Here is a 21,913-nt window from a genome sequence, read left to right on the forward strand (position 1 = left end):
CAAGTTGACACACCAAATTAATGGCCACAAATAGTGGAGAGGAGATAGAAGCTTAGAAAGGTGGAATAACAAGCCTAAATCCTCACAGCAGCTAAGCAGTGGAGCAGGAGCCTCATCATTGGTCTGCATAGGTCCCATTTGCCACCCTGCCCTGTCTCACTTAGGAGACGGGTGTGAGCTCAGACAGGGCAGCGGGGAGCTGGGGAGGCAGAGAAGTTGCAGATGCAAAAAAAAAAAAAAACCAAAAAAAAAAACCCCAAAAGAAATATTTTGACATTTTGTAGAAAAAAGTCACGCACATATACATTAATTTTTATTAAAATATTGTAACTTATTAGATATGGAAAGTAGGAAGAGAGAGTGACTAGAGAAGTGCCCCCTTCTTTGACTCTGACTTACTATGAAGTTCGGTAACACCTGGTAAAGATCAAATTTGGGAGGAGAAAGCCCGGCGTTGGTTTCATGTGTACCTGAGCTGGCACACCCTTTCTGGGTCCTTTCCTATTGCTCAGTCTCATAATGTTTCCCATGTTCCTCTGCGAGAGCACTTGAACTACTGAGCAGCTTGCATTCTTTCTGTGTGTGACTCCCTCCCCACCCAGTGGTGCGAGCTCCCCCAGGGCAGGGCCTCATTTCTGTACCTGAGGGGGAGTAGGCTCACAGTAGGTACTTCAGGTTTGATACGTGAGCTAGCAGATGCTTGGTCAGAGAGGCCACAGAGGACAATGGGAGTCCAAGGAGGAGGAATGTGTGAAACGGATGTTGTCAGAGTGCAACTGGGAGACAGCTACAGATGAACACAGACTCCGCCCGCAGCAGAAAGGGCCGACTCACAGATGCACTGCATTTGTCATGAACCAGGGTGGCCCTCTTTCCTAATTGTTTGCAACCCGTGTTCAGCTCCCTGGGTACAGAAAGGGAGGAAGGAGTAGAGTGAAATGAATGTTTTGAAATAGATGACTCTGGAATGAAGCCTGGGGATAGTGGCAAATGAGGCCATAAAAAAGAGGAAAAGAAGTTGAGAGGTTGCAATCAGGAAGAACAGATTACGTTTATTTCTGCAGCTTCAGAATGCTTCAGTGTTGTGTTTTGTTACTCATACTGTTCCTAATTGTTGATTCTTTTATGCTAAGAAAAAACAGCTTGTTTATGTATACATATAAAATTTCTTGACATTTATGGTGTGACCAAGACGTTAGCTCAAGCCCTAGCTCTACACACTTATTAGTTTGTGATTTGGGAAAGCCGTCTAGCCCCTGTGCTTCTTTTCCTCATTAACACCAGCTGCTCTTCCTCACTTCATAAGGCTCTTATGCTGATGAAAAATGGTTCATAAGGCACAAGGAGCTATTGAAATATTAGAAAATCTATTGAGATTTGAGCAGATGACTAATACTCTTGGTGTTATGGACGGAATGGTTTTGTCTCCCCCAAAATCATCCTTGAAGCTCTCCAATCCCCAAGTGTAATGGTATTTTGAGATGAAGCCTTTGGGAGGTAATTAGTTTCTATGAGGCTAATGAATATGAAACCCAAAGAATGGGATTAGTGCCCTTAAAGGGAGAAAACAAATTTCTTCTCCTTCCCTCCTTCCCCCCTTCCCCCCTTCCCCCCTTCCCCCCTTCCCCCCCTTCCCCCATTCCCCCATTCCCTCTATCCTCTCCCCTCTCTCCCTCTCCCTCTACTTGTCCACATGGGAACACACAGTGAGAAGGATCAATATACCAGGGAAAGAGCCCCACCCGGGAATCAGATCTGCCAGCACTTGGTCATGGACCTCCCAGCCTCTAGAACTGTGATAGATAAATGTTGTTTAAGCCACCCGGTTTATGGCATTTTGTTGTAGCAGCCCAAGCTGACTGAGGTATTTGGTGAGTGATCAAAAATGAAATTAAATGACCATCCAACACATGCGTGGATTAGCACTAGATATCAGGATGTCAAGTTTTCTTGCCTTAGGGGAGGGGACAGAAAATCTCAACATGCCCACCGCCCTTTGGCACACCTGTCTCTTCCCGAAGACCTGGGGGGGTGAGGACGGCCTCCTCTGGCTGCCTCTGGAGGCCACCGTGGTGGTGTTGGATCCTTGCCGTGCCCGAGTATAGCCCAGTCGCAGGGCCTCAAATGGGGGTGCAGGAAGAGTAATACTTGAAGCTGAGCAGTGATTCTCTTGCTCTCATCAAGGGCCCTGCTGTCTCCACAGAGGAATCTTTGTTTATAGCAGAGTTTAGTGTTTGAAGACTGTCAGCAGTGGGGAATCCGCCTCCTGCAGTTCACATCTTGCAATTCATTAGTCACAATGCGCTCTACTCTTTCTGCCTTAAGGTTTCTTTAGTACATGATGAAATCTATAAATATATCTGACAAAAAGAAAGAAGAAAATAAGGGGAAAAAAAAAAAACCTTGAAGAAATTCTAAGGGTCCTGCCTGCATCCAGGCCATGCCCACCTAGTAATCTCACAGCCAGTTCCACTGGGCCAGTTTAACCAAATGCTCTCGCTCCTGACTTGTCATCCCTTTGTGTCCATAACTTAAGTGAAGGTCATGGTCTTTGAATGTCTGCATTTTCTGCTTATCGTCCATTTGACCATTTCAGCTCTCTTGACATCTTGATATGTGAAGTTTCTTTTTCATTTTCTGAAGCCACCTCTATTGAGGTATAATTTATGGACAATAAATGGTACATACAGGATGGGGCACAAGGAGGTTTACAATTCTGAGTATGTGGAACACAGAGTTTATTCTTATATTAGCATTTACTGATTATTGTATTATTTCTATACAAACGACCATAAACCTACTTTTGACCCACCCTGTATTTAAAATTTATAAGTTGATGTTTTGACATAAGTATGTACATCCCATGAAACCCTTAGGAGAGTCAGGATAGCGCAGCTCCCCGTGCCCCTCAGAAGCTTCCCCTGTGCTCCTTTGAGGCACCGGCTGCCATGATCTGCTTTCCGTCCAACTATTTAGATTGAGAAACAGTTTTTAACTTTAATTCAGTACTTTTAATAGCTTTACGAGGCTGTTCTGTTTAGTCTGTTTCTTGAATTAGCTTTAGAAGATCCTGTTTTTAAGGGAATTTGCCTATTACATCTAAGATCTTGAATTTAATGCCATAGTTGTTCATGATACTCTTACTATTATTTAAATATCTAGAATCTAATGATCTCACTTCTCTTAGTCATGATATGAATGCAGTTTGTTTCTCTTTCTTTTTTTTCCTGAGTAACCTGGATATGAGTTTCGCATGGCTGCTGTAACAAATTACCACACACTTGGTAGCTTAAAAGAAGAGAAATTTATTTTTATGGTCTGGTGGGCACAAGTTCAAAATTATTTCACCTAGTTGAAATCAAGGCCATGCTGCCCCCAGTGGCTCTAAGGACAATCTGTCCATTGCTTGTTCCAGCTTCTGGTGGTATCCAGCTTTCTATGGCGTTCTGCTGGGTCAGTCCAGTCACTGCATTTATAGTCACATTGCTTTCTCCTATTCTGTCCTGAATTTCCCTTCCTTCCTATAGGTAACCCCTTATACGTGGGATCCTATTTAGGGCCAGTTGGATTAATCCAGGATAATCATAATCCTTAACTTAATCACACCTGCAAAATTCTTTATGCCACCTAAGTAACAATAAGTTCCAGTGATTAAGATATATATATATATATATATATATATATATATATATATATATATATATTGAGGGGCTCAAAGTTTATCATTTTTATTCATGTTTTCAAAGAACCAGTTTTCCTGTCATTGTTATTTTTTCAGCCGCCCTCTTACCTGTTTCAATGATTTTCATTCTGATCTCTATTTTTCTTTTTATCTTGTGCTGGTTTTTTTTCAAATTTCATATGTCCCTCTTTTTCTGATTTTCATCTGTTCTACTTTAGGTTCACTCCACAAATTTTCACATATTCTTTCAGTTCAAAATACTTTATGATTTCCCATTGTTTTACTGATTCATAGAAAAGTATTTTCCAGTTCAGAGAATTTTTCAGTTGTCTTTCAATTATTGATTTTATATGTTAATCTTATTATGGTCAGAGAACTTTCCTTTTTGTATGACTTAAATCCTTTTAAATTAATTGGGATTGATTTTAGACCTCAAAATAAAAGCTATCTTGGTAAATGTTTCAAGACATTTACCATGCATTTACTCTTGAAAAGAATGTGTATTCTGCTCTTGGTCAGTAGAAGATTGTTTAAATATCAGTTAGGTCAAGTTTGTTGATAGTGTTGTTGAGGTCTTCTGTATCTTTGGCTGATTTTTAGCCTGCTTTTTCTATCAGTTATTGAGAAAGAGGTGATGAAATACATTGCAGGTTTTTATATTTCCCCTTGCAGTTCGGTCTGTTTTTGTTTCTGACATTTTGAAGCTCTGATTAGGTGCATAGATGTTGAGGGTTGTTATGTCCTCTTGATGAATTAATCACCTTATTGTCACAGGTTGTGATTTCCTGTCTCTTTTTTGTTGTATTCAGAGATTATAACTTTGATCTTACTGTTAAAGTCTGTTCTGGGATGCTACTGAGTCACTTGGAGGCAGTTGAGTTTTGCTTTTAAGCTATTTTAGGTGCTGCCCACACAATGTTTAATCTAAAACTAAATTTATGACATTACTGAGGAAACCTTGCCTGAATACTCTTTCTTGTGATCCAGGTTTTTCAGTGTTCTCTCCTTTGGATCTCTCTCGTTGGCGCTGTGCCCTGTGAACTCCACCCACCTTGGCACCCCTGGATTCTAAGCTTCGCCTTTTCATCCCAAGGAGACCAACAAGGTCTATCCGATTTCCCCTCCCTCTGTTGCAGCCTGGACATTTTTTCAAGGCGTTAAGCTGGGAAAGTTGTAGGTTTCATCTCATTTGTTTCCTGAATCTCAGGAGTCACTGTCCTTTGTCATAAGAACTACTGTTTCATTCATTTTTGCATGATGACTGTTATTACGGAAGTCAAAAGCCATGATCTTATACAAAGTACGTTCTAGCCCTGGCTGGTATAGCTCAATGGATTGAGTGCAGGCCTGCGAACCAAACAAAGTTTGTTCTGGTGCATTTTTCATCAAATGGAGCCTGGAGAAGCTTCTGTAGGCTCAGCTCCCTCCCACGCAGGAATGGCTGAGCTTGTGGGAGCATCCTTGTCATCCAGGCCACCAGAGCCCTTGCCACACCTGGAAAATCATTACGAAGGTGACTTAATAAGAGGTGTTCAGAATGAAGGAAAAGATGAACCCAGTTTGGGTTCTTGCACCTGTTGCTTTCTGTTACAGTTTGAGTCTTGCATTTCCAATTTACTTATTTAAAGGTTGTAGTTTTTATTGTGTGGAAATTTCTCTGTTTCAAAGACACAATTTTTAATTAAGTATGAAATATTTGCACAAAATGTTTTTAATTACAAAAATCAAAAGAAATGTAGTAAGTAGAGCATGATGTTTTAAACTTTTATTTGTGAACATTTAGCCAATTAGTATATTTGATTTTTTTCTTCTGCCTCATAGCTTCTGTGATATAAAGATTGTTGGTGGTTTGCATTTGTTCAGTATTACTGCCTACTAGAGCTAGGTTTATGATTTTAATGAGAGGAAAATCTTTAATTTTGTTTATGCATAATCAGTTGTGAAGCTACTGTGACTAAATTGATCTACTTTTTAAAAATCCAATCTAATAAAGAACTGTCATTGTTTTAACGGGAAATTCAAAACAAGAAAGTTCAAAACTACATTGTCAAAAACTGGAAAATAAATTTGATGCTTATACAATAGTTTACCTCTTGATATTTTGGAAAGTCAAACTTTAAACCTAATTTGTCATCATTTTCTCCCTAGTTACTTTGCCCTCTGAAATCAGTATTATCTAGTTTGTCCATCAAATCATGGAACAGTTTAACAGCAAAAGTAGATGCAGCCTTTCAAATACTTTAATTGGTTCCTTGCAGAAGGCCAGTTTCTCATCTGTGGAGACCACATAGAGCTGAGAAGGGATTTTGCTTGCTTTTGTTTGGTTGTCAATTGTTTTATACATTTTCCATGGTATACAAGGTGAATGATAATCTTTTGTTTGAATTTTTGGCTTATGGAAATAGGTAGATATTTATAGAACACTGTGTATTTCTTTTTGTGTGGCTTCTTTGTAGATACCTACATTTACAGATAAGCTTGCTCATCTTTCATATAACTGATTCAGATAATATTTTAGTACCGTCATAGTAAAGCTCTCTAAGTCTACCTATTTCACACAACCTTCCTGACATACTAGATACTAGGTTTTACTTGAATCTAAAGCCATTTGACATTTCTGATACTCTCAGCCCACTTTCTAAATGGGTTGTCACTGCACTGAGCTTTTCTATATGGGTCCTGTCTTACCAGTGAGAGACAAATCATTTGCAGTAAATCAAGCCTGCATGTGACTATAATCACACCTATGTAAAGATGAACATTCCCACTCCTGTAATGCTCAGTTCTAATCAACGCGGGCTTGGCATCCCACATTAACTTTAATTGCGGAGAAAACAGCATACTCTATTCCATTTCTGTGAAATGGAAGATTAGATTTCCAAAAGATTCCTGAAATGGTGAAACTTCCTTGGATTTTAATTTACTTTGTCTTAGCTTAGAAGTTCAGTAATGAGAGTTGGCCTCCAGGAAAAAAATTGCCTCTAATTAAGCGATTAACATTCCAGTGATTTCAGGCCATTCCTTCTAACAGCAGGAATATCATAGTTCCTCAGAGTCAACTCTGGCCTCATAAGGACACTTCAGGCCAAGGTGAAGGTGTAATTGAAGCACTTAGGGGAATAGAAAGGGCACTTTTAGTAATTATGCCCAGACAACAGACATCAGTAGGGTTAGTCACCTTATTAAAGCCTCAGTGGTTCATGTCTGCAGCTTTCCAGACTTGACCCAGAATTCTGAGACAGACACCAAGGCATCTGCCCCATTTTGAAAGGCTGTTTATATTTTGAAACAGTCACTGAATGCCACTTGGGGAGCTATTCAAAATCTAGAAACAATATATATTATTATTATATTATTCTATATGACATTTAGTAATATATAATATTACATTATATACTATATAATTATATATTTTAATATGATATATAATATGACATGCAAAATATATACAATGTAATATAATTTATAATTATAATCATAATAGGTTATATATTATATATACTCATGCTATAATTATATATAATGTATGTATTTTATATATCATATATAGTATTTTATGTGGTGCTTTTGTAAATTATGTATAATTTTATTTCTATTATTTTGGTGACTGTTATTAATAATACCCATTATAGCCATAACAAAGTCTGATATATCATGACCAAATTTCTTAACTTAAGTAGATTAGAAGGAATTTTGTTACTTTAGTCAAATGAATTCTGTTCCTTCTTTAATTGTTTTTAATGAATGCCATTTGGGGGAGATGATTAAAGCAATTTGTCAGTGATTTTTTAAGTAGTCCCACATTGAGTGGATTTTAAGTATTAATTAATTGCCAAGGAAGTGGAAGAACAAAGAGTGGTTAATACAGCTTATAGGAATTTAAGGAGGAATAATTTCTGACTCTTATGGTTATGTAAGTTTTCCTAGTGTTCATAAATTGCTTTAACTTGGATTCTCTCTTATTGTTTTTACAGTTTAAACTCAAATAATATATACTATGCCTATTTAAAAAAATGTTGTGGCCAGATTTCTATAAAAGTATATGTGTTTTGTTTTGAAATTCCTAGACTTGTTGATTTCACAGAAATTTGGGGAAATTTATCCTAATGGGACAAATTACTGTGGGAACTTAAAATAATAGATGTGTCCTTCTTTTTCTTTCTTTTTTAAAAAAGCTGGACCTGTGATCTGCAGAATGCTGAGTTATCCCCCCACTCGCCGAGCTTTAATTGTGGGTTGTGGCCTACAAATGTTCCAACAGCTCTCAGGCATTAACACCGTCATGTATGTATTTCTTTCTGGCTTTTTACTGAAAAGATTGTGAAGGTATTATTTTTACCTGGAGAAAAAGAATAGGACTCATAGTGATTTGATGTTATTAAATGTGTAGGATTTTCCTTTTGGAAGATACCTAACTTTATAATTTTAAATCCCATTAATTTATAAGTAGAAGGAAATTTGTTTGTTGTAATGATTGGCTTTAGTTGATTTCCTACAACTTTTCTTTTATGCCACCCAGTACTTCCTTTTATTCTGAACTAATGAATATATCATTTTCATAAGCCATTTCTTGATGCTGGTTAGAAGTGAAGAAAAGGAAGTCACTTAGCACTGTCAGACTAATGGGCAAACAAAACAAATAACTAATTTATTTCCTTTTGGGGCAGTCAGTTATGATGCAATGTGATAAGAACATTAGTAGGAGTATGTTTATTACGACCAGAGTACAGTGGACCAGTAATGGAGTGGGAGCAGAGAAGTGGGCAAATGCAGATTCCCTGTTTTCTGGTTTTCAGAGTAACTCCCATTATTATATGTGTGTTGGGGTGAAGTGGGGTGAATGGTGGGAGGTTCCACAGCGTTTCAGTTACTCTATGTTAAACCTGTTTGGATGGCCTGTTGTGTACTAGCTACGTAGCAGTGAATAAAGTAGACATGGCTTTGGGCTCGCAGAGTGTACAGGCTGGTGGAGGAAACATACATGAAATAGACTCGCATTTAATAAATACTTTCACATTGTGATCAGGGCCATATGGGACTATTCCTGTTCTCCACAGAGCAGGTCCTAGGTAATGGAATGTGGGTTAGAGAAAAGTCACAGATTTTGCTGAGATACTGATCATAGGGAGAAAACCTGTTAAGTCTTAGAAGCTTTTTTCTCCAACCTGTTGTTTTTAAATTATTTCTTAGAAAATTACAGACTTTGTAAAATCAAAATTTACCCGGTAAACCATTTGTATTTAGGAGTCTTGATATTTTCCTTTTAAATTACTTGGGATATGATGAATTATTTTTTGATATTTTGAGAAGAATGAATCTGTTTAAAATGATTATTAAAAATAATAATTAGGTCCCAATGATTGACTAGATTAAATCTGGATTTGTTAAGAAGCTACATTTTAAATACATCCACACCCTGGATGAATGTGACATTACTCAAGAAGGATCCTTGTTAGACTACAACTTTTGGACTGCATCTTTAATGTTTGGTCCTCTTCTTCGTCTCTCTGACATCTCATTTCATCTTTCCTCACGTATTAGCTCTGTTGAAGCCTGTCTGTTGGTATGTCCAGCATGTTTGTTTTCTGGACGTGGCACACCATGACTGCTCTGAGGTGTGCTCACCATCCTCGGGGCCAATGGTGCAGAGTTGCAACGAGCCCCGCACCACACTTTCAAATAATGCAGTGCAGTCACAGCCTTGTAAAAATCTAGATTATTAGCCTAACTTCAAATATGTCCTATTTCTGAAAACCTTTTTCATTTGTTCCACTCTTTTCCAGGCACTTAAACTTAACAAGCTTAAAAGCATAGAAAACAAATTTCTGGTGTATTTTTTGTGTGTGTTCCTGTAACACAGGGCTGCGTGAGCTAACTCTCATCAATGGGTAGTAGCTGAGGCCGGTGAAGTGACTTACAGTCCATTTGTAATACCTGGTTTAAAATGTGTTGATGATAAGCTTTTTAAATTTTAATAAAGCAGTCATTTCTCCAAACCCTCAACTCTTTTCACAGTGAGATCAAGTGATGTGAGTGTAAAGATCCTGCTATGCCTTAAGATTTATGATAGTCATTAACGTGCTTTGCTTATCACAAACTATACATGATGCAGGCAATGTCATACAGCTTTTGCCTGAGTTTGTATATTTACCCCAGAATGTAGGAAGAATAAAATAAAGTAGATGATGCCTACATTTAGATTGTTTCTACCTGATGCAAAACTGCTAGTCACGTAAATGATGTGATACCTCTGCTAAATAACTATGGTTATTCATAGTACACAACTTTAGAATTTACATTTTAAACCCATCATCCTTAGTATAATTTAATTTCATTATAACAGACTGCACTAATGTCATTATCTGGGTGGAAAATAACTAATCTAGGGCTGTCATATAATGTGTTGTCTTCTGTTTTCTCTAGTCTGTCTCCACGTGTGTGGTGGTGGATGTGTTTATAGCTTTTTCCATTATTCTCAGGAGTCAGTAACTACTACCCTAAATTTTGTTTCATTTAATTTAGAATAATCTTTTAATTAGAGCCTAATAGTTTACTTGTTATTGGTTTTAGTAGAAAATATTAACTAATTTCCTACTTAAAATATTGTTTTGTTAGTTCAAAGTTTTGTTTTTATGGCTACTTCATAATGTATATTTCATTACTTTTACACTTTCCAGCCACTTCCTTCAATTTTAAGTGGAAAGTAAAGTAGGCAGTACCCTTCCATATTCACAGCCCAAATCTAATAACTGTAAAGGTTAAAATGTTTTTGTAAAATTCACCTTTCACCCCAAGGTTTGTGCAAACCTGAAATATGAGGAATTTTGAATTCAGTTTCTCACTAAGAAAAGTTCATAGAAAGATCACCTAGAAAAGTATTGAAATATAAGTCATCCTTACAGTTGCCTTTTATAATCTTTTCATGTTTAATTTTTCTCTTCATCCTCATAGGATCTATATTTCTTTCTTTGTGACCTATTGAATGACTTATCTCAGTCAAGCAAATAGATTTTCTTCTCAAATATTTAATTTTCTCATCTCGTATCATGAAAAAATATATTGTGTGTAAGTACATGTTCTTAAGGGTTTTTTTGTATGATAACTCATGTTTATATCCTACCCTATACCTTATCATCCTTTACCTTACCGAACAGGGGACTTTTAAGTTCTTAAAACCATGATATACTTCAGACAACTACATTTAACTTTTAGAAGAGGCAATATCCTCGCATGACTCTAATCGCTAATTTCAAACATGCCGTGAGTAGATTGTTCTCTTCACAGGAGAGAAGAGAACAGAGCAAATGGAGCTTTAGCTTTCCTGATAGAAAAGTGTCAATACTATAGCACTCCATATGACAGACCAATGAAATACTTCTACATAAGATGAGAGAGAAATGATGATGATCATTAAGATGAAGAAAACTCCCTTAAGAAATTCCCTTTTGTGTGATCTCTTATGATCCATAGTTATCATGTTAATAATTTTCTATTTTGTCTAAAAATTTTTATCTAAAACTACTAATAAATGGACCCTTCCCACAATATTACCACAGCAAAAGTGTGTGTGTGTGAGAGAGAGAGATTATGTAGGTAGAAAAAGAAAGGAAAAACATCTGGTTCTATCTCTGTTGGTTAGCATTTTGCTTCTTTTGAAAAACCTCATAATGAGTTATATTTTGATATATTCTGCTAAACATATAATCAGTCCATCTTGGACAGGTAGAAGGTATCAGAATTTTACCTGGGAAGACCAAGTGGTTAAATCACTCATTTTAAGGTCACTAGAAACCAGCAATAAACAGGGGATGGAATAAAAAAGATTGTGGGTGGGTAAACTACTTTGGGGTACTTTATACAAATCTTCTACCTTTAATTTGCTTTTTGAGATTAATGCTTCCAGATTCATCTCTGCTAACTCTTCTCTTTCCTCCTAACTTAAAATAGGGTGAGAAATAGGAAATTATACCAATTGGACAGATCATTCTTACTTCTATAACCGCTTTACCTTAATTCTCCAGAGATTGCCTCTTCTATCCTATTTACAAGACGTAATAAAGACCTTTGGATAACGTGCCCCTGTAATAATAATGTTAACAGCTATAATTTATTGGTAATTTAATACCAGGTACTACTTTAGTATATATGAGCTCAATAAATATTAACAGAAAAGAAAAAATATGATAAATTTACATATATAGCACCATAAAGTAATTTCAGTGACATGATTTCTTTTGATGTTCATAAATATCCTGTCAAGTAGGTAGAGCAGTTATATTTATTCCCTAGGTCAGCGGTGCCCAACCTTTTTGGCACCAGGGACAGGTTTCGTGGAGAACGATTTTTCCAAGGACCCAGGGTGGGGAGGATGCGAGGTGAGAAATGGTTGCAGGATGATTCAGTTCAAGTTCATTACATTCAAGCTCACCTCCTGCTGTGTGGGCCAGTACACATCTGTGGCCTAGCTTAGGTAAGAATCCTTGCTTAGGTAAGGAAGCTGAGACTTAGGTAAGGAAGAGTGAAATAACCTGTTCATGGTTGCACAGTTCGGTTTTAGAGCCAGGGTGGGGCCCTGATTTTCTGACTCCAGACCACGTATACGCCCTTTCATTGTAGAACACTTGAAATGCCCAGAGATGACAGTTTAAAGCTTGTTTAGAGTGATATGAGGTAAAAAAATAAAAGTTAGTGGAATTTAATACTGCCTAAGAATAAAAATCTAAAATGACTGTGTGTATGTGCTAATAAAATTGCTTCCATCTCAGGATTCAAATTGTTTAATCTCTTGGTACCCAGTTAAGGCCTTTACCTTATACCCTCATCTGAAGTTCCTGGGCAAACCAGCCTGCTGGTTGGATGAGTCATTTATATTTGTTAATCAGATTTAATTAACTTAATTTTGTAAGTGCAGTATTTTTGAATCTGTTCCATTCTTGTGGAGAGCTCTTCCAACAAGTTCTCCTAGTGTAAAAAATTACCATGGAATCATGAAACATGGTCAAATGGTGAGAAATGTAGAGAAAACTAAAGGTGACAGGAAGTAAGAAGAAAACAATAAGGATTTATGCAGTCTCATATTGTAAAGCTCACCCAGAGGTGAGGTTTTACTCTATCTGAGATTCGCAGCTGGCAGGAAAATGTACCAATGCACCAACTCCCTAATGGGAGCTTTCTCCTCTCTCTGCCTCCTCAGTAGGGCTCTGAACATAATCTAAAAAGCTATGGAAAGACAATACGCTATCTCATTGGAATGTTTCCAGATGAGTATACTTGTAGTCATTTGTGCTCACTGAATGAAAATCATTGAATAGGGAAGAAAATGTGAAGGTGCATGGTTCACTCTTTTGAAAGATGAGTTTAATGTGCTGGGAAACAGAATTGACCCAGGAATCAAGAGAGTTAGTTCCAAGATCTGTCTCCACTGTGGGACTTTAGGCATGCTCGTTAATTGCCCTCATTCTAATGGCATAGAAAGTGAAGTAGATGACTTTGATGTACATTGGGATGAGGAAAAATGGAATTCCAAGTAAAAGTAGAAGCTAAAACATTTGAAATACTTCAAATCTTTCTTAGATGAAAAGTTATCAGACTGGAGAAGATAAATTTTAATCTAAAAAAGAAAAATGTTTTATTTATACAATGTTCGGAAGATTTATTAAATATTTAGTGCATGCGATGATTGTCCTAGATGTTTAGCTTCTTATGTGTTAAGACCACACTTTCATTTCCAAAGCATATCTTTGAAGAAGGATGGTCATGGCTTTTGTTGACTGTGTTCTTTGTCCCAAGATTGTGTAGCAACCCTATGACCTGTTATATTTTTAAAGATTTCTTTCAGTGGAGTTGTTTTCTGGGCAGAAACATGGTATGTAAAATATTAATACAACCTTTGGTATTAGATCTGAATTAGAATCCAAACCCACTGTACTTAGTTGTGTACTTAACTTCTCCTTAACTTCTTGGAGCTCCTTAACTTCTTGGAGCCTTGGTGTTCCAAAAATCAGGATTAATGTCTCCTGCTCTTCTTACGGTGATTGAAGGAGACAGCACGTACCTTTTGAACCAATGGGAAGAATGTGTCCAGGTTGACTTTCCTTCTGCAGACTGCGCTACAGTTTAGACATTCCAGGGCATCTGTGGACAGCTGGGACGTTCCACAGTTAACCCAGCCGCTTTGCCTCGTACCCATCAGTCCAGAATATGTGGCATCCTCTGCAGACACAAAAGTCTTATAATACCTTTCTTTCCTGCACGTCTCTTTTCAAAATATAGAAAGGAATCGTAAGAGTGGTTTTCTTCTAACTTATCAATGGGTAAATGTGTTCTTTATATGTAAAGTTTAAGTCAGGGAAAGGAGACCTCAGTGACCTTTGGATGATAAGGGCTAATAATGCCTTCTGAGGAGGTGAGGGAACTGTGGCTAAGTTCACCCCATGTGGCACTATTTGTGGTTTACATCAAAAGATTGTCAAATCCTTCTGGCATGCTTTCTGAATCAGATGTGAATTTAAGGTTTTGTGGTAATCTCTGGAGATTTATCTCCGTGGTTTGTATAGTGTTAGGAACAATGATTTGGGGATCCCCCAGAATCACTTTGGTAATGTGAAAAAATGACCTTTTTTGCCTGCCCTTTCTCTGACTCATATGCTTTTCCACGTGGTAAATAGAAAAATGGAGATGCTGTTAATAAGTTGAAACACCAGCAGGAGGTCCAGGGGTGTGCCCCAGGAAATAGGCTAGCGGTGTCAGGAAAGCAGAACCCTGCCCCTCCAGCTCCCCTGCCCAGATCATGTGTGAGGTTGAGGGTAACCAGGTTGGTTAATTCCAGGTGTAGACTATTCAAAGGTATGGAAAGGTTCACTTCTTGATTCATGGTTAAACAAATAGGTTGCAGGTGCTCTTCAGGACCCGGCGATGCACCAATGCCTTAGTCCTTCCCCAGGAAACTTTGGTCTTTCCCTTATCTTGGAAAGGATGTGCTGTCAGGTGCCATGAAACATGACTTTGAAGATGAAGTGAGACAGCAGAATGCCTGCTAGATAGGAGGTCCTTAGAGGATGTTGGGAAGTTTGGTTTTCCTCTTGCCCCACACTCTCATTTGTTGTCCTCTCAATAAGTCAGCTGTCTAAGCTCCCCTCACTGGGGGCCATGATTCTTTTAAAAATCATTTTCTTACTGGCCCATCACAGCATTTCACGTTGAATCTCCTTCAATGCTTTTCCTACTCAATTTGCACCTCAATGTGGGTGCTCCCCAGGTCTTGGCTTACAGCTGTGCCGGGAGATTTTGTCCACCGCCATGGTTAGAGATGATTTAACCCACGTTTCCAGATCAGAACTCCTCCGACATGCACAATCATAGCCAAGTGCTGGACATTTTTTTAAAGATTTTTTAAAAATTTATCTTTAGAGAGGAAGGGAAGGGCAGAAGGAGAGAAACATCAGTGTATGGTTGCCTCTCGTGATTCCCCTGCTGGGAACTGGCCCGCAACCCAGGCATGTGCCCTGACTGGGAATCGAACCGCGATCGTGTAGTTCACAGGCCCGCGCTCAATCCACTGAGCTACACCAGCCAGGGCCAAGGGCTGGACATTTTGACTTGGATATTCACTTCCCACCAGTCATGCCTCTCTGCCTGGAATCCCCAGATCCATGATAGGGATGACCACTTGTGCCCAGGATTAGGCACAAGGAGGCAACAATCCAAATTCAATCAGCTACAGTTTCCTTCAGTTTTACTTTCATGACATTACTTACGTCTTTGCTATTTTATTTATTTTCATTATCTGTTCTTGTTCAGGCCCTGCTTAGTCAGGGCTTATTGGATTTGCAAGTAAAGGAATCCCATGCAATCCGCACTTAAGAAAAGTACGTGGTTTACAGTAAGGGCAAAGAGCCTGAGGCAGGAATAGAGCTGGGCCTGGCAAGAGGCTAGAAGTGGAAACTGGGGGCACCTGCTCAGTCTCTGTGTCCACATGGCATTTTGTCCTTGCTTCTCTCTGGCTGTATCCATCCTCTTCCCATATCTCTCTGTTTGAGACCTTCCTCTGGTCTTGCTCATACATGATGGCGCCATGACCACAGTAGACAGACTGGAATCGTCCCATTTCCCAAAGGGGAAAAATCGGAGTAGACTTAACTTACCTAAAGCCTGTGAGGCCAGGAGGTTGAGCGATACTGTGGGGAAGGGGAGATGCAACGGGCTTTTTCTGCCTTAAATCATACCTCCCTCAGTTTATCCTTCTTATCTCTGCCTGTGAAATTTTTGAAACAAAATCAAATCATATTTCATCCTTACTAAAATCATTTAATTATCCCCACAGCTTTAGCAGAGATCAAAGTCTAGAGCCCTTCATGGCCTGACTTTTATTCATCTCTGCACTGCCTTATGTCCAACCGCTTTGCACATGTGTTGCCTCCTGCTGAACAAAACGTCCTATATTCTGGCAATGATTAAAGCTCATCCAAGCTCCAGTGCCTTCATACATACCATTGTCCCAGGCTGAAATATCCAGCTCTCCTTAAAAGACCTCCAGGCTCAGGTCACATGTCATCTCCCTACTACATCCAGGGGCTAATTTAAGGGGATCCTACTCTGGTCTCCTATAGCATTTTAGTAGGTATCTGTCATAACACTTATACAATACTTTATTATAACTGCAGATTTTTATATCTGTTCCCCCCCAAAGACCATACACATAATAAAATTGTTCCCCTTAAAGTGCTCCCCAGGCAGAGCCAGCTAGATTTAGTTATTACTGACTATTTTGTTTTGTTTTTGTTCTCCTTGTAGCCCACGCTGTGACTGGATCTGTCTCAGTCCGCCTTTATGAGTGTGTTCCTTAACTGACTTGAAGATACGACCTTAGGGAAACAAAAAACCACGGCATTCAATATTTGAGAACAGGACCTTTCAAAACCACTGCCAAAAGAGTCCTGAAATTTTAGCGTTAGTAACAAGCTACAATGCCATTTCTAATGATTTACAATATGGGATAGACACTCTTTAGGTTTAATTTGGGTTTCATCCTGAAGATCCTGTGACAAAAATTCTGCAAGTCAGATCTCTTGCTTCCTTCTTGCTCAGGGCAACCGAAGAGCTAAAGTTAGTGACTTCTGTCCACGTTGGTGACTGTGCTTCCTGGGGCTGATGGAATCGCAGGGTTTCAAATCCCATTAAACTGTGTGATATAGAGTCACATAGTCTGATGACAGTCATTCATGGCAGGGAGAAAAATGAACAGTGTCTCTTGCTGGAACATCTTCATTTATTCTGATAAGATTATTTTTACTAGGGAGAATTAAAATATACAGCATGAAATTAAAAGTGTTCCTATTTCCATTTCTGTAAAAACACACAGTACTAGGAAATGTATAAAGTAGATTTAACTAGGCAGTTTTAAGTTTAGTTTTCTGCATGGAAGATTACTTTTTTAATGATCTTCAGCTTCTTTAAGGCTCTCCGTGCAGCCACTTACTATAAGTATTATATTTCTGAAATTTAATCATGTATCTGACTGTTTGCAATACTAAACTTACCCCCAAGGCATGCTTTCTTTACAGAGTGTGTAATTTTTGCAGTTGTTAAATTTCACATTCAAGTCCAGATTTCAAGGGACTGCATTGCCTCTTGGAGCATGTGCTTCAGTCCTTCCCCATGTGGCCTGCTGCCGTCCATGGCCAGGCCCCATCGAGGCCATTGAGGTCATGCCCCCTGGCCTAAGGAATTGACATTCAATTAATATTCCATTGAAAACTTCTCCTTCACATATCCTGTTCAGGTCTGGGTCAAGGGGAGGGCAGACAATTAGATTGTTCTGATTTTAGGAATAGAAATATAGTCTAGTGGTGACAACAGCTGTGGACATTCGTAAAATGTCCAGTTTTATTTTTCACCCCCAAGACCTTCATTTCCTATTTTTTAAAAATTGCGGCTAACTGAATGAGACTGCCATTTGCCAACACCTTACAATCACTCTTATCAGTTAAAAAAAGGATTATGCTCTGGGTGTCTTTGGGATCAGACAGCTCTAATAATGTTGAGAGAATTGAACGAGATGTTGTATTTAACATAACTGATGTTATTGGCATCAGACAGACCTGAAGTCAAATTCTGTCATATTTCCAACCAGTTGTGCTTCCTTGAGCGACTTATATAGACACTCTTAAGTTTCATCTTTTTCATCTGCAAGTCAGGTATAATGTGCATTTCAAGGTGGTTGTGCTTTCCTGTCTTCTTACCCCTCTCAGTAAGTGGCAGTACCATGTGTCCACTTGCTGAACCCTAATACCGAGGACCCACCTTTGATTTTTTTTCCTCTTACTCCCTACATCCAGTTCCTCACTGCGTCTAGGCTCCCAAACCGTAATCCTCAAACTGTGCAGAGGCACAAAACACTCCTCGCAGGGGAGCTGTGGGACATTTCAAATTTGTGAGGGGAACATTAACCTGCTCAGATTACCATTGTTACCCAGTTCATACCTTAATAAACAGAACCATCCGGTATTTCTTTTGATTTAGGGGTGCCATGAAAAAAATTACTAAGGCAATAAGAGCTCCGTGGAGCAAGAAGGTCTGGGAAGCTCAGCTCCATCATCTAGCAGGTTTCCGTCCCCTGGTCTACCTGTACATGACTGTCAGCTGTCCTCGTCATATCTTCTCTTGCTGGTTTATTGCAGTAGCCAGTCTCCTCTTCCCGTTTCCATGTTCACTATCCCTAAGCCTTTTCCACAGAGCTACCAGATTGGCCTTGGGGAAATATAAGTGAGATCTTAACTCTGTAGTAATACAGAACTTCTGGTAGCTTTCCTTCCCACTTAAAGTCAACCCAGCTCTCCACCATGGTCCACAGACTCCATCCATGTGGTCCTCATTTTGTCTACCATTCACGCCTCCTACCCTCACCCCTCCATTCACCAGGTTTCAGCCATACCAGCTTGTCTCAAGCTCTCTACATTTGCTCCCACCTTAGAGATTTTGCAGTCCTTTTCTTTCTGCTTGTATCTAAATTTAAATGTTGCCACCTCAGATGGGCCTTGCCCTATTTGAAATAGCACCCCCTACCGTTAGTATCATGTCACTTCATGTATTTTCTTCATAGTATTTATCACTGTCTAGAATTATCCTCTTTGTTTACTAGGTTATTAAGCCCACGAGAGTAGAGCCCTGATCGATCTGGTTCACCTTTGAACAGCGCCTAGCCCACCGCAGGCACTCAGGGAATGCTGGTTGCATCAGACATGCAGACAAATGCTTGCATTTCCCTTTATCGGAGAATGTCGTTGGTGATCATGCACCCGTTGCTGCTCTTTTATCATAAAGTCCTACTGAAATTTTGAAAGACAGGAAGCTAAGTATTCAGGAGGTTATTTGAAACATTGGATTGTTTACTCATCTTGCTTTAATAATCAAGAAAAGAAATGTAGGCATATTGGCACTCTACCTTTATTTGAAGTACTGGACTTCTCCAGATCCTTACTAACCTTATTAAACAACTGAGAGAAAATGGCCTTTTCTGTTTCTCTCTTTACCTGAATCTCCTTAGATTGGCAAGCCTCACAGTGGGAGAACTACTCGAGTAATATGTAGTCCAATCAAATTCGCCTGTGTGGACCACTCATTCCATTAAAACACAGAACTAAAACCAGCATGGAAGAAAGGTGTACAACCTTTGAATTTATCCTTCCACCTTTTCTAGGAGGTAAATGAACTAGATTGTGCAGGGTCTGTTTGCAATTTTTAAATTGAAACATCCAACAATCAGTTAAAGAAAGAAAGGAAGAGGCCCTGGCTGGCGTAGCTCAGTGGATTGAGCGCGGGCCTGCGAACCAGACGATCGCCGTTCGATTCCCAGTCAGGGCACATGCCTGGGTTGCAGGCTGGTTCCTTGCAGGCTAACTACCAGCAGGGGATGCACAAAAGGCAACCATACATTGATGTTTCTCTCCCTCTCCCCTTCCCCTCTAAAGATAAATAAATAAATAAAATCTTTAAAAAAAAGAAAGGAAGAGCTACATGAGTAGCAGAATGAGGATTCCATCATTTAACCTCAATAAAGCTATGACATTATAATAATACAATATTATGTACAGTAAATTAAAACAATTATATTGTAGTAATTAGGACAAAATGCAAACAAGTACATTTGAATAAACACACTCAAATGTAGGTGTTTGTATTCTGGCTATTTGTTTTGTGGGAGAGTATTTTTCTCTTTCTTTAACCTTTACAGAGTTCACCTCCAACTTACCCGTTGTATATTTTCTAAGGATTAAAGTTTAGTTGGAAACACAAAAGAATCATTTCCCAATAGAAACTCTGTGGCTATATTAAGATGGTACCCCAAATCCCTTTATGTCTTTACCATATCTGAATTTGAAACAATTGTATCATTGCTATTATTATAGGAAAACTCCCAAGTTACAAATCAAAATCCTAAGTATGTTTCTCCTCAGCCCCAGGATTCCTATAGCCCTGACTTTAGCTGCTCAGAAGGCCCAGGCTCCTCGGGGCTCAGGTCAGTAACGGGTACAGAGAGGTGCCAGACCCTGTTGGCAGGTGACTGGGCATGCACAGAGAGGGCAGAAACAGCAGTGGTGTCGGCAGCAGCAGAGAGTCCCGGTAATGAGCCTGAGGGCTCTGGTCATGGGAGGGTGTTCGTTTTGTCTCTGGTAGGGAGGGAGGAAGTAGATGATTCTTACAGTGACTCCCGATAGCAGACGTTAGAGATGAAGGGGGTATGAGATCATTCCCGTGTATCGATTGTCAGTGAATTGCATGCTAATACATAAATAATTATCTCTAATATGGATATATTATTTTATAATGTGAATAATTTCTAAAATCAGATAAACTAAAATGAGTAGGAGTTTTTAGCATGAATCATATAATAATACAGTATTTGTCTCCGTGAGTTCAGCAGAAAGCCAATTTGTGAATTAATTTGGTTATTAAAATTATATTGCTACTTTAGGTGGCATGTATATAAAAGTTTCAACAACCAGATGAAAAACATCAGTTAGCTGTTTATTTTGGTGGTAGAGTATGAATCAAATGGCTTGACTGATTTGTTTAGAAGATCTATTAAAGAACAGTAAAACAAGTTTTTTCATTTTTACTGACTTCGACTTTTTTTCAATAACCAGTAGACGATACACTTAAACTTGGGTCATTTATGTGGTGGGTTAAAAAAGTCACACACTTTTTCTAAGGTTATTCGAAATTTTTTTTGAGTTTTATTTTTATCCCAGCATGCACAGGGCCTGGCAGAAGTAAGGCCTGCTTGAGTGTGGTTGGTAGGGGAGTAATATGGGTGTGATAAGGTGTAGGTTTAATATGAGCACTTCACCTAAAATGTCATGTGGCATGCTCAAGTGTGATATTGTCATGTTACAGAGTTACATGCTTATGATTTTGTATTAAAAGATTTCGTAGTAAAATAGGGGCGTTATTTGTGCTGGACCCTGTATGAGTTAAGGTTCTATAAAGATTATCACAAAAAGCAGTCATCTCTGTTCCTCCCTCCCTTTGCCACAGGTTCTGCTCTCCAGAAGCAAGTGCTTTCACTTCTTTCTAGATACTTTTTGCATATTATCATCTGCATTTCTAAATAAATAATATTTATATAATGTTATTGATTTCAGTTTTTGAAATTCTGAGTTGACTTTCCATGACAAAAGATGAAATACTTCCAACTCTAGGCCCCAGCCATTCATATTCACCCATTCCCCCCTTTACAATTGTATTTCAAGTGTTTGCATTAATTAATATTCATGGTTTTCATCGTTATGACTCCAGAAATGTTGTTATTCAGTGAGTACCTGCGTGCGCTGTGACTGCATGTACGCACTTCACTGTTGTGCTGTGTGTCTCCTGTGTGTTCCTCTGTTGACACTACCCCCTTCGCCACCTTACCCTGTGCCCCCGAGCCTAACTGGTGAACTGACTGACGTATGGAACAACGTATTTTTTCCTCCCTGTGGTAAATAACTGCCTCCTTTGATTTGCTCAGCGCTCAGTGTACCCTCACTAATCCCTTCCCTCCCTACACTCTCCTGTGGAACTGTAGCACTCTTCTCATTATGGCTATACCTAATGAGAAGCAGTCGGGCATCCTTCCTCGGGATCCTGCCGCCCCACCCCTTGCTGGTCCTCCACTCCTTCCTCCTGGAGCCTCCATCGTCCTGCTCCCCCTGGTCTGGGTGCTGTCCAGGCACAGTTGAAAAATACCTC

At 39.0% G+C, this 21,913-nt stretch overlaps 1 protein-coding gene across 1 annotated transcript in view; it reads left to right on the top strand.

Moving 5' to 3' along the window:
- Nucleotides 1-21,913, top strand: part of SLC2A13 (solute carrier family 2 member 13) — a 282,694-nt gene that overhangs the window by 124,006 nt on the left and 136,775 nt on the right. The window contains exon 4 of the mRNA XM_037058158.1: nucleotides 7,858-7,966. Within this exon, the coding sequence (XP_036914053.1) occupies nucleotides 7,858-7,966 (109 nt within the window). The remainder of the gene's footprint in view (nucleotides 1-7,857; nucleotides 7,967-21,913) is intronic.

The sequence above is a fragment of the Sturnira hondurensis genome, unplaced genomic scaffold (genome assembly GCF_014824575.4).
Source record: "Sturnira hondurensis isolate 20B ecotype Veracruz unplaced genomic scaffold, ASM1482457v3 Scaffold0009935, whole genome shotgun sequence".
NCBI lineage: Eukaryota > Metazoa > Chordata > Mammalia > Chiroptera > Phyllostomidae > Sturnira > Sturnira hondurensis.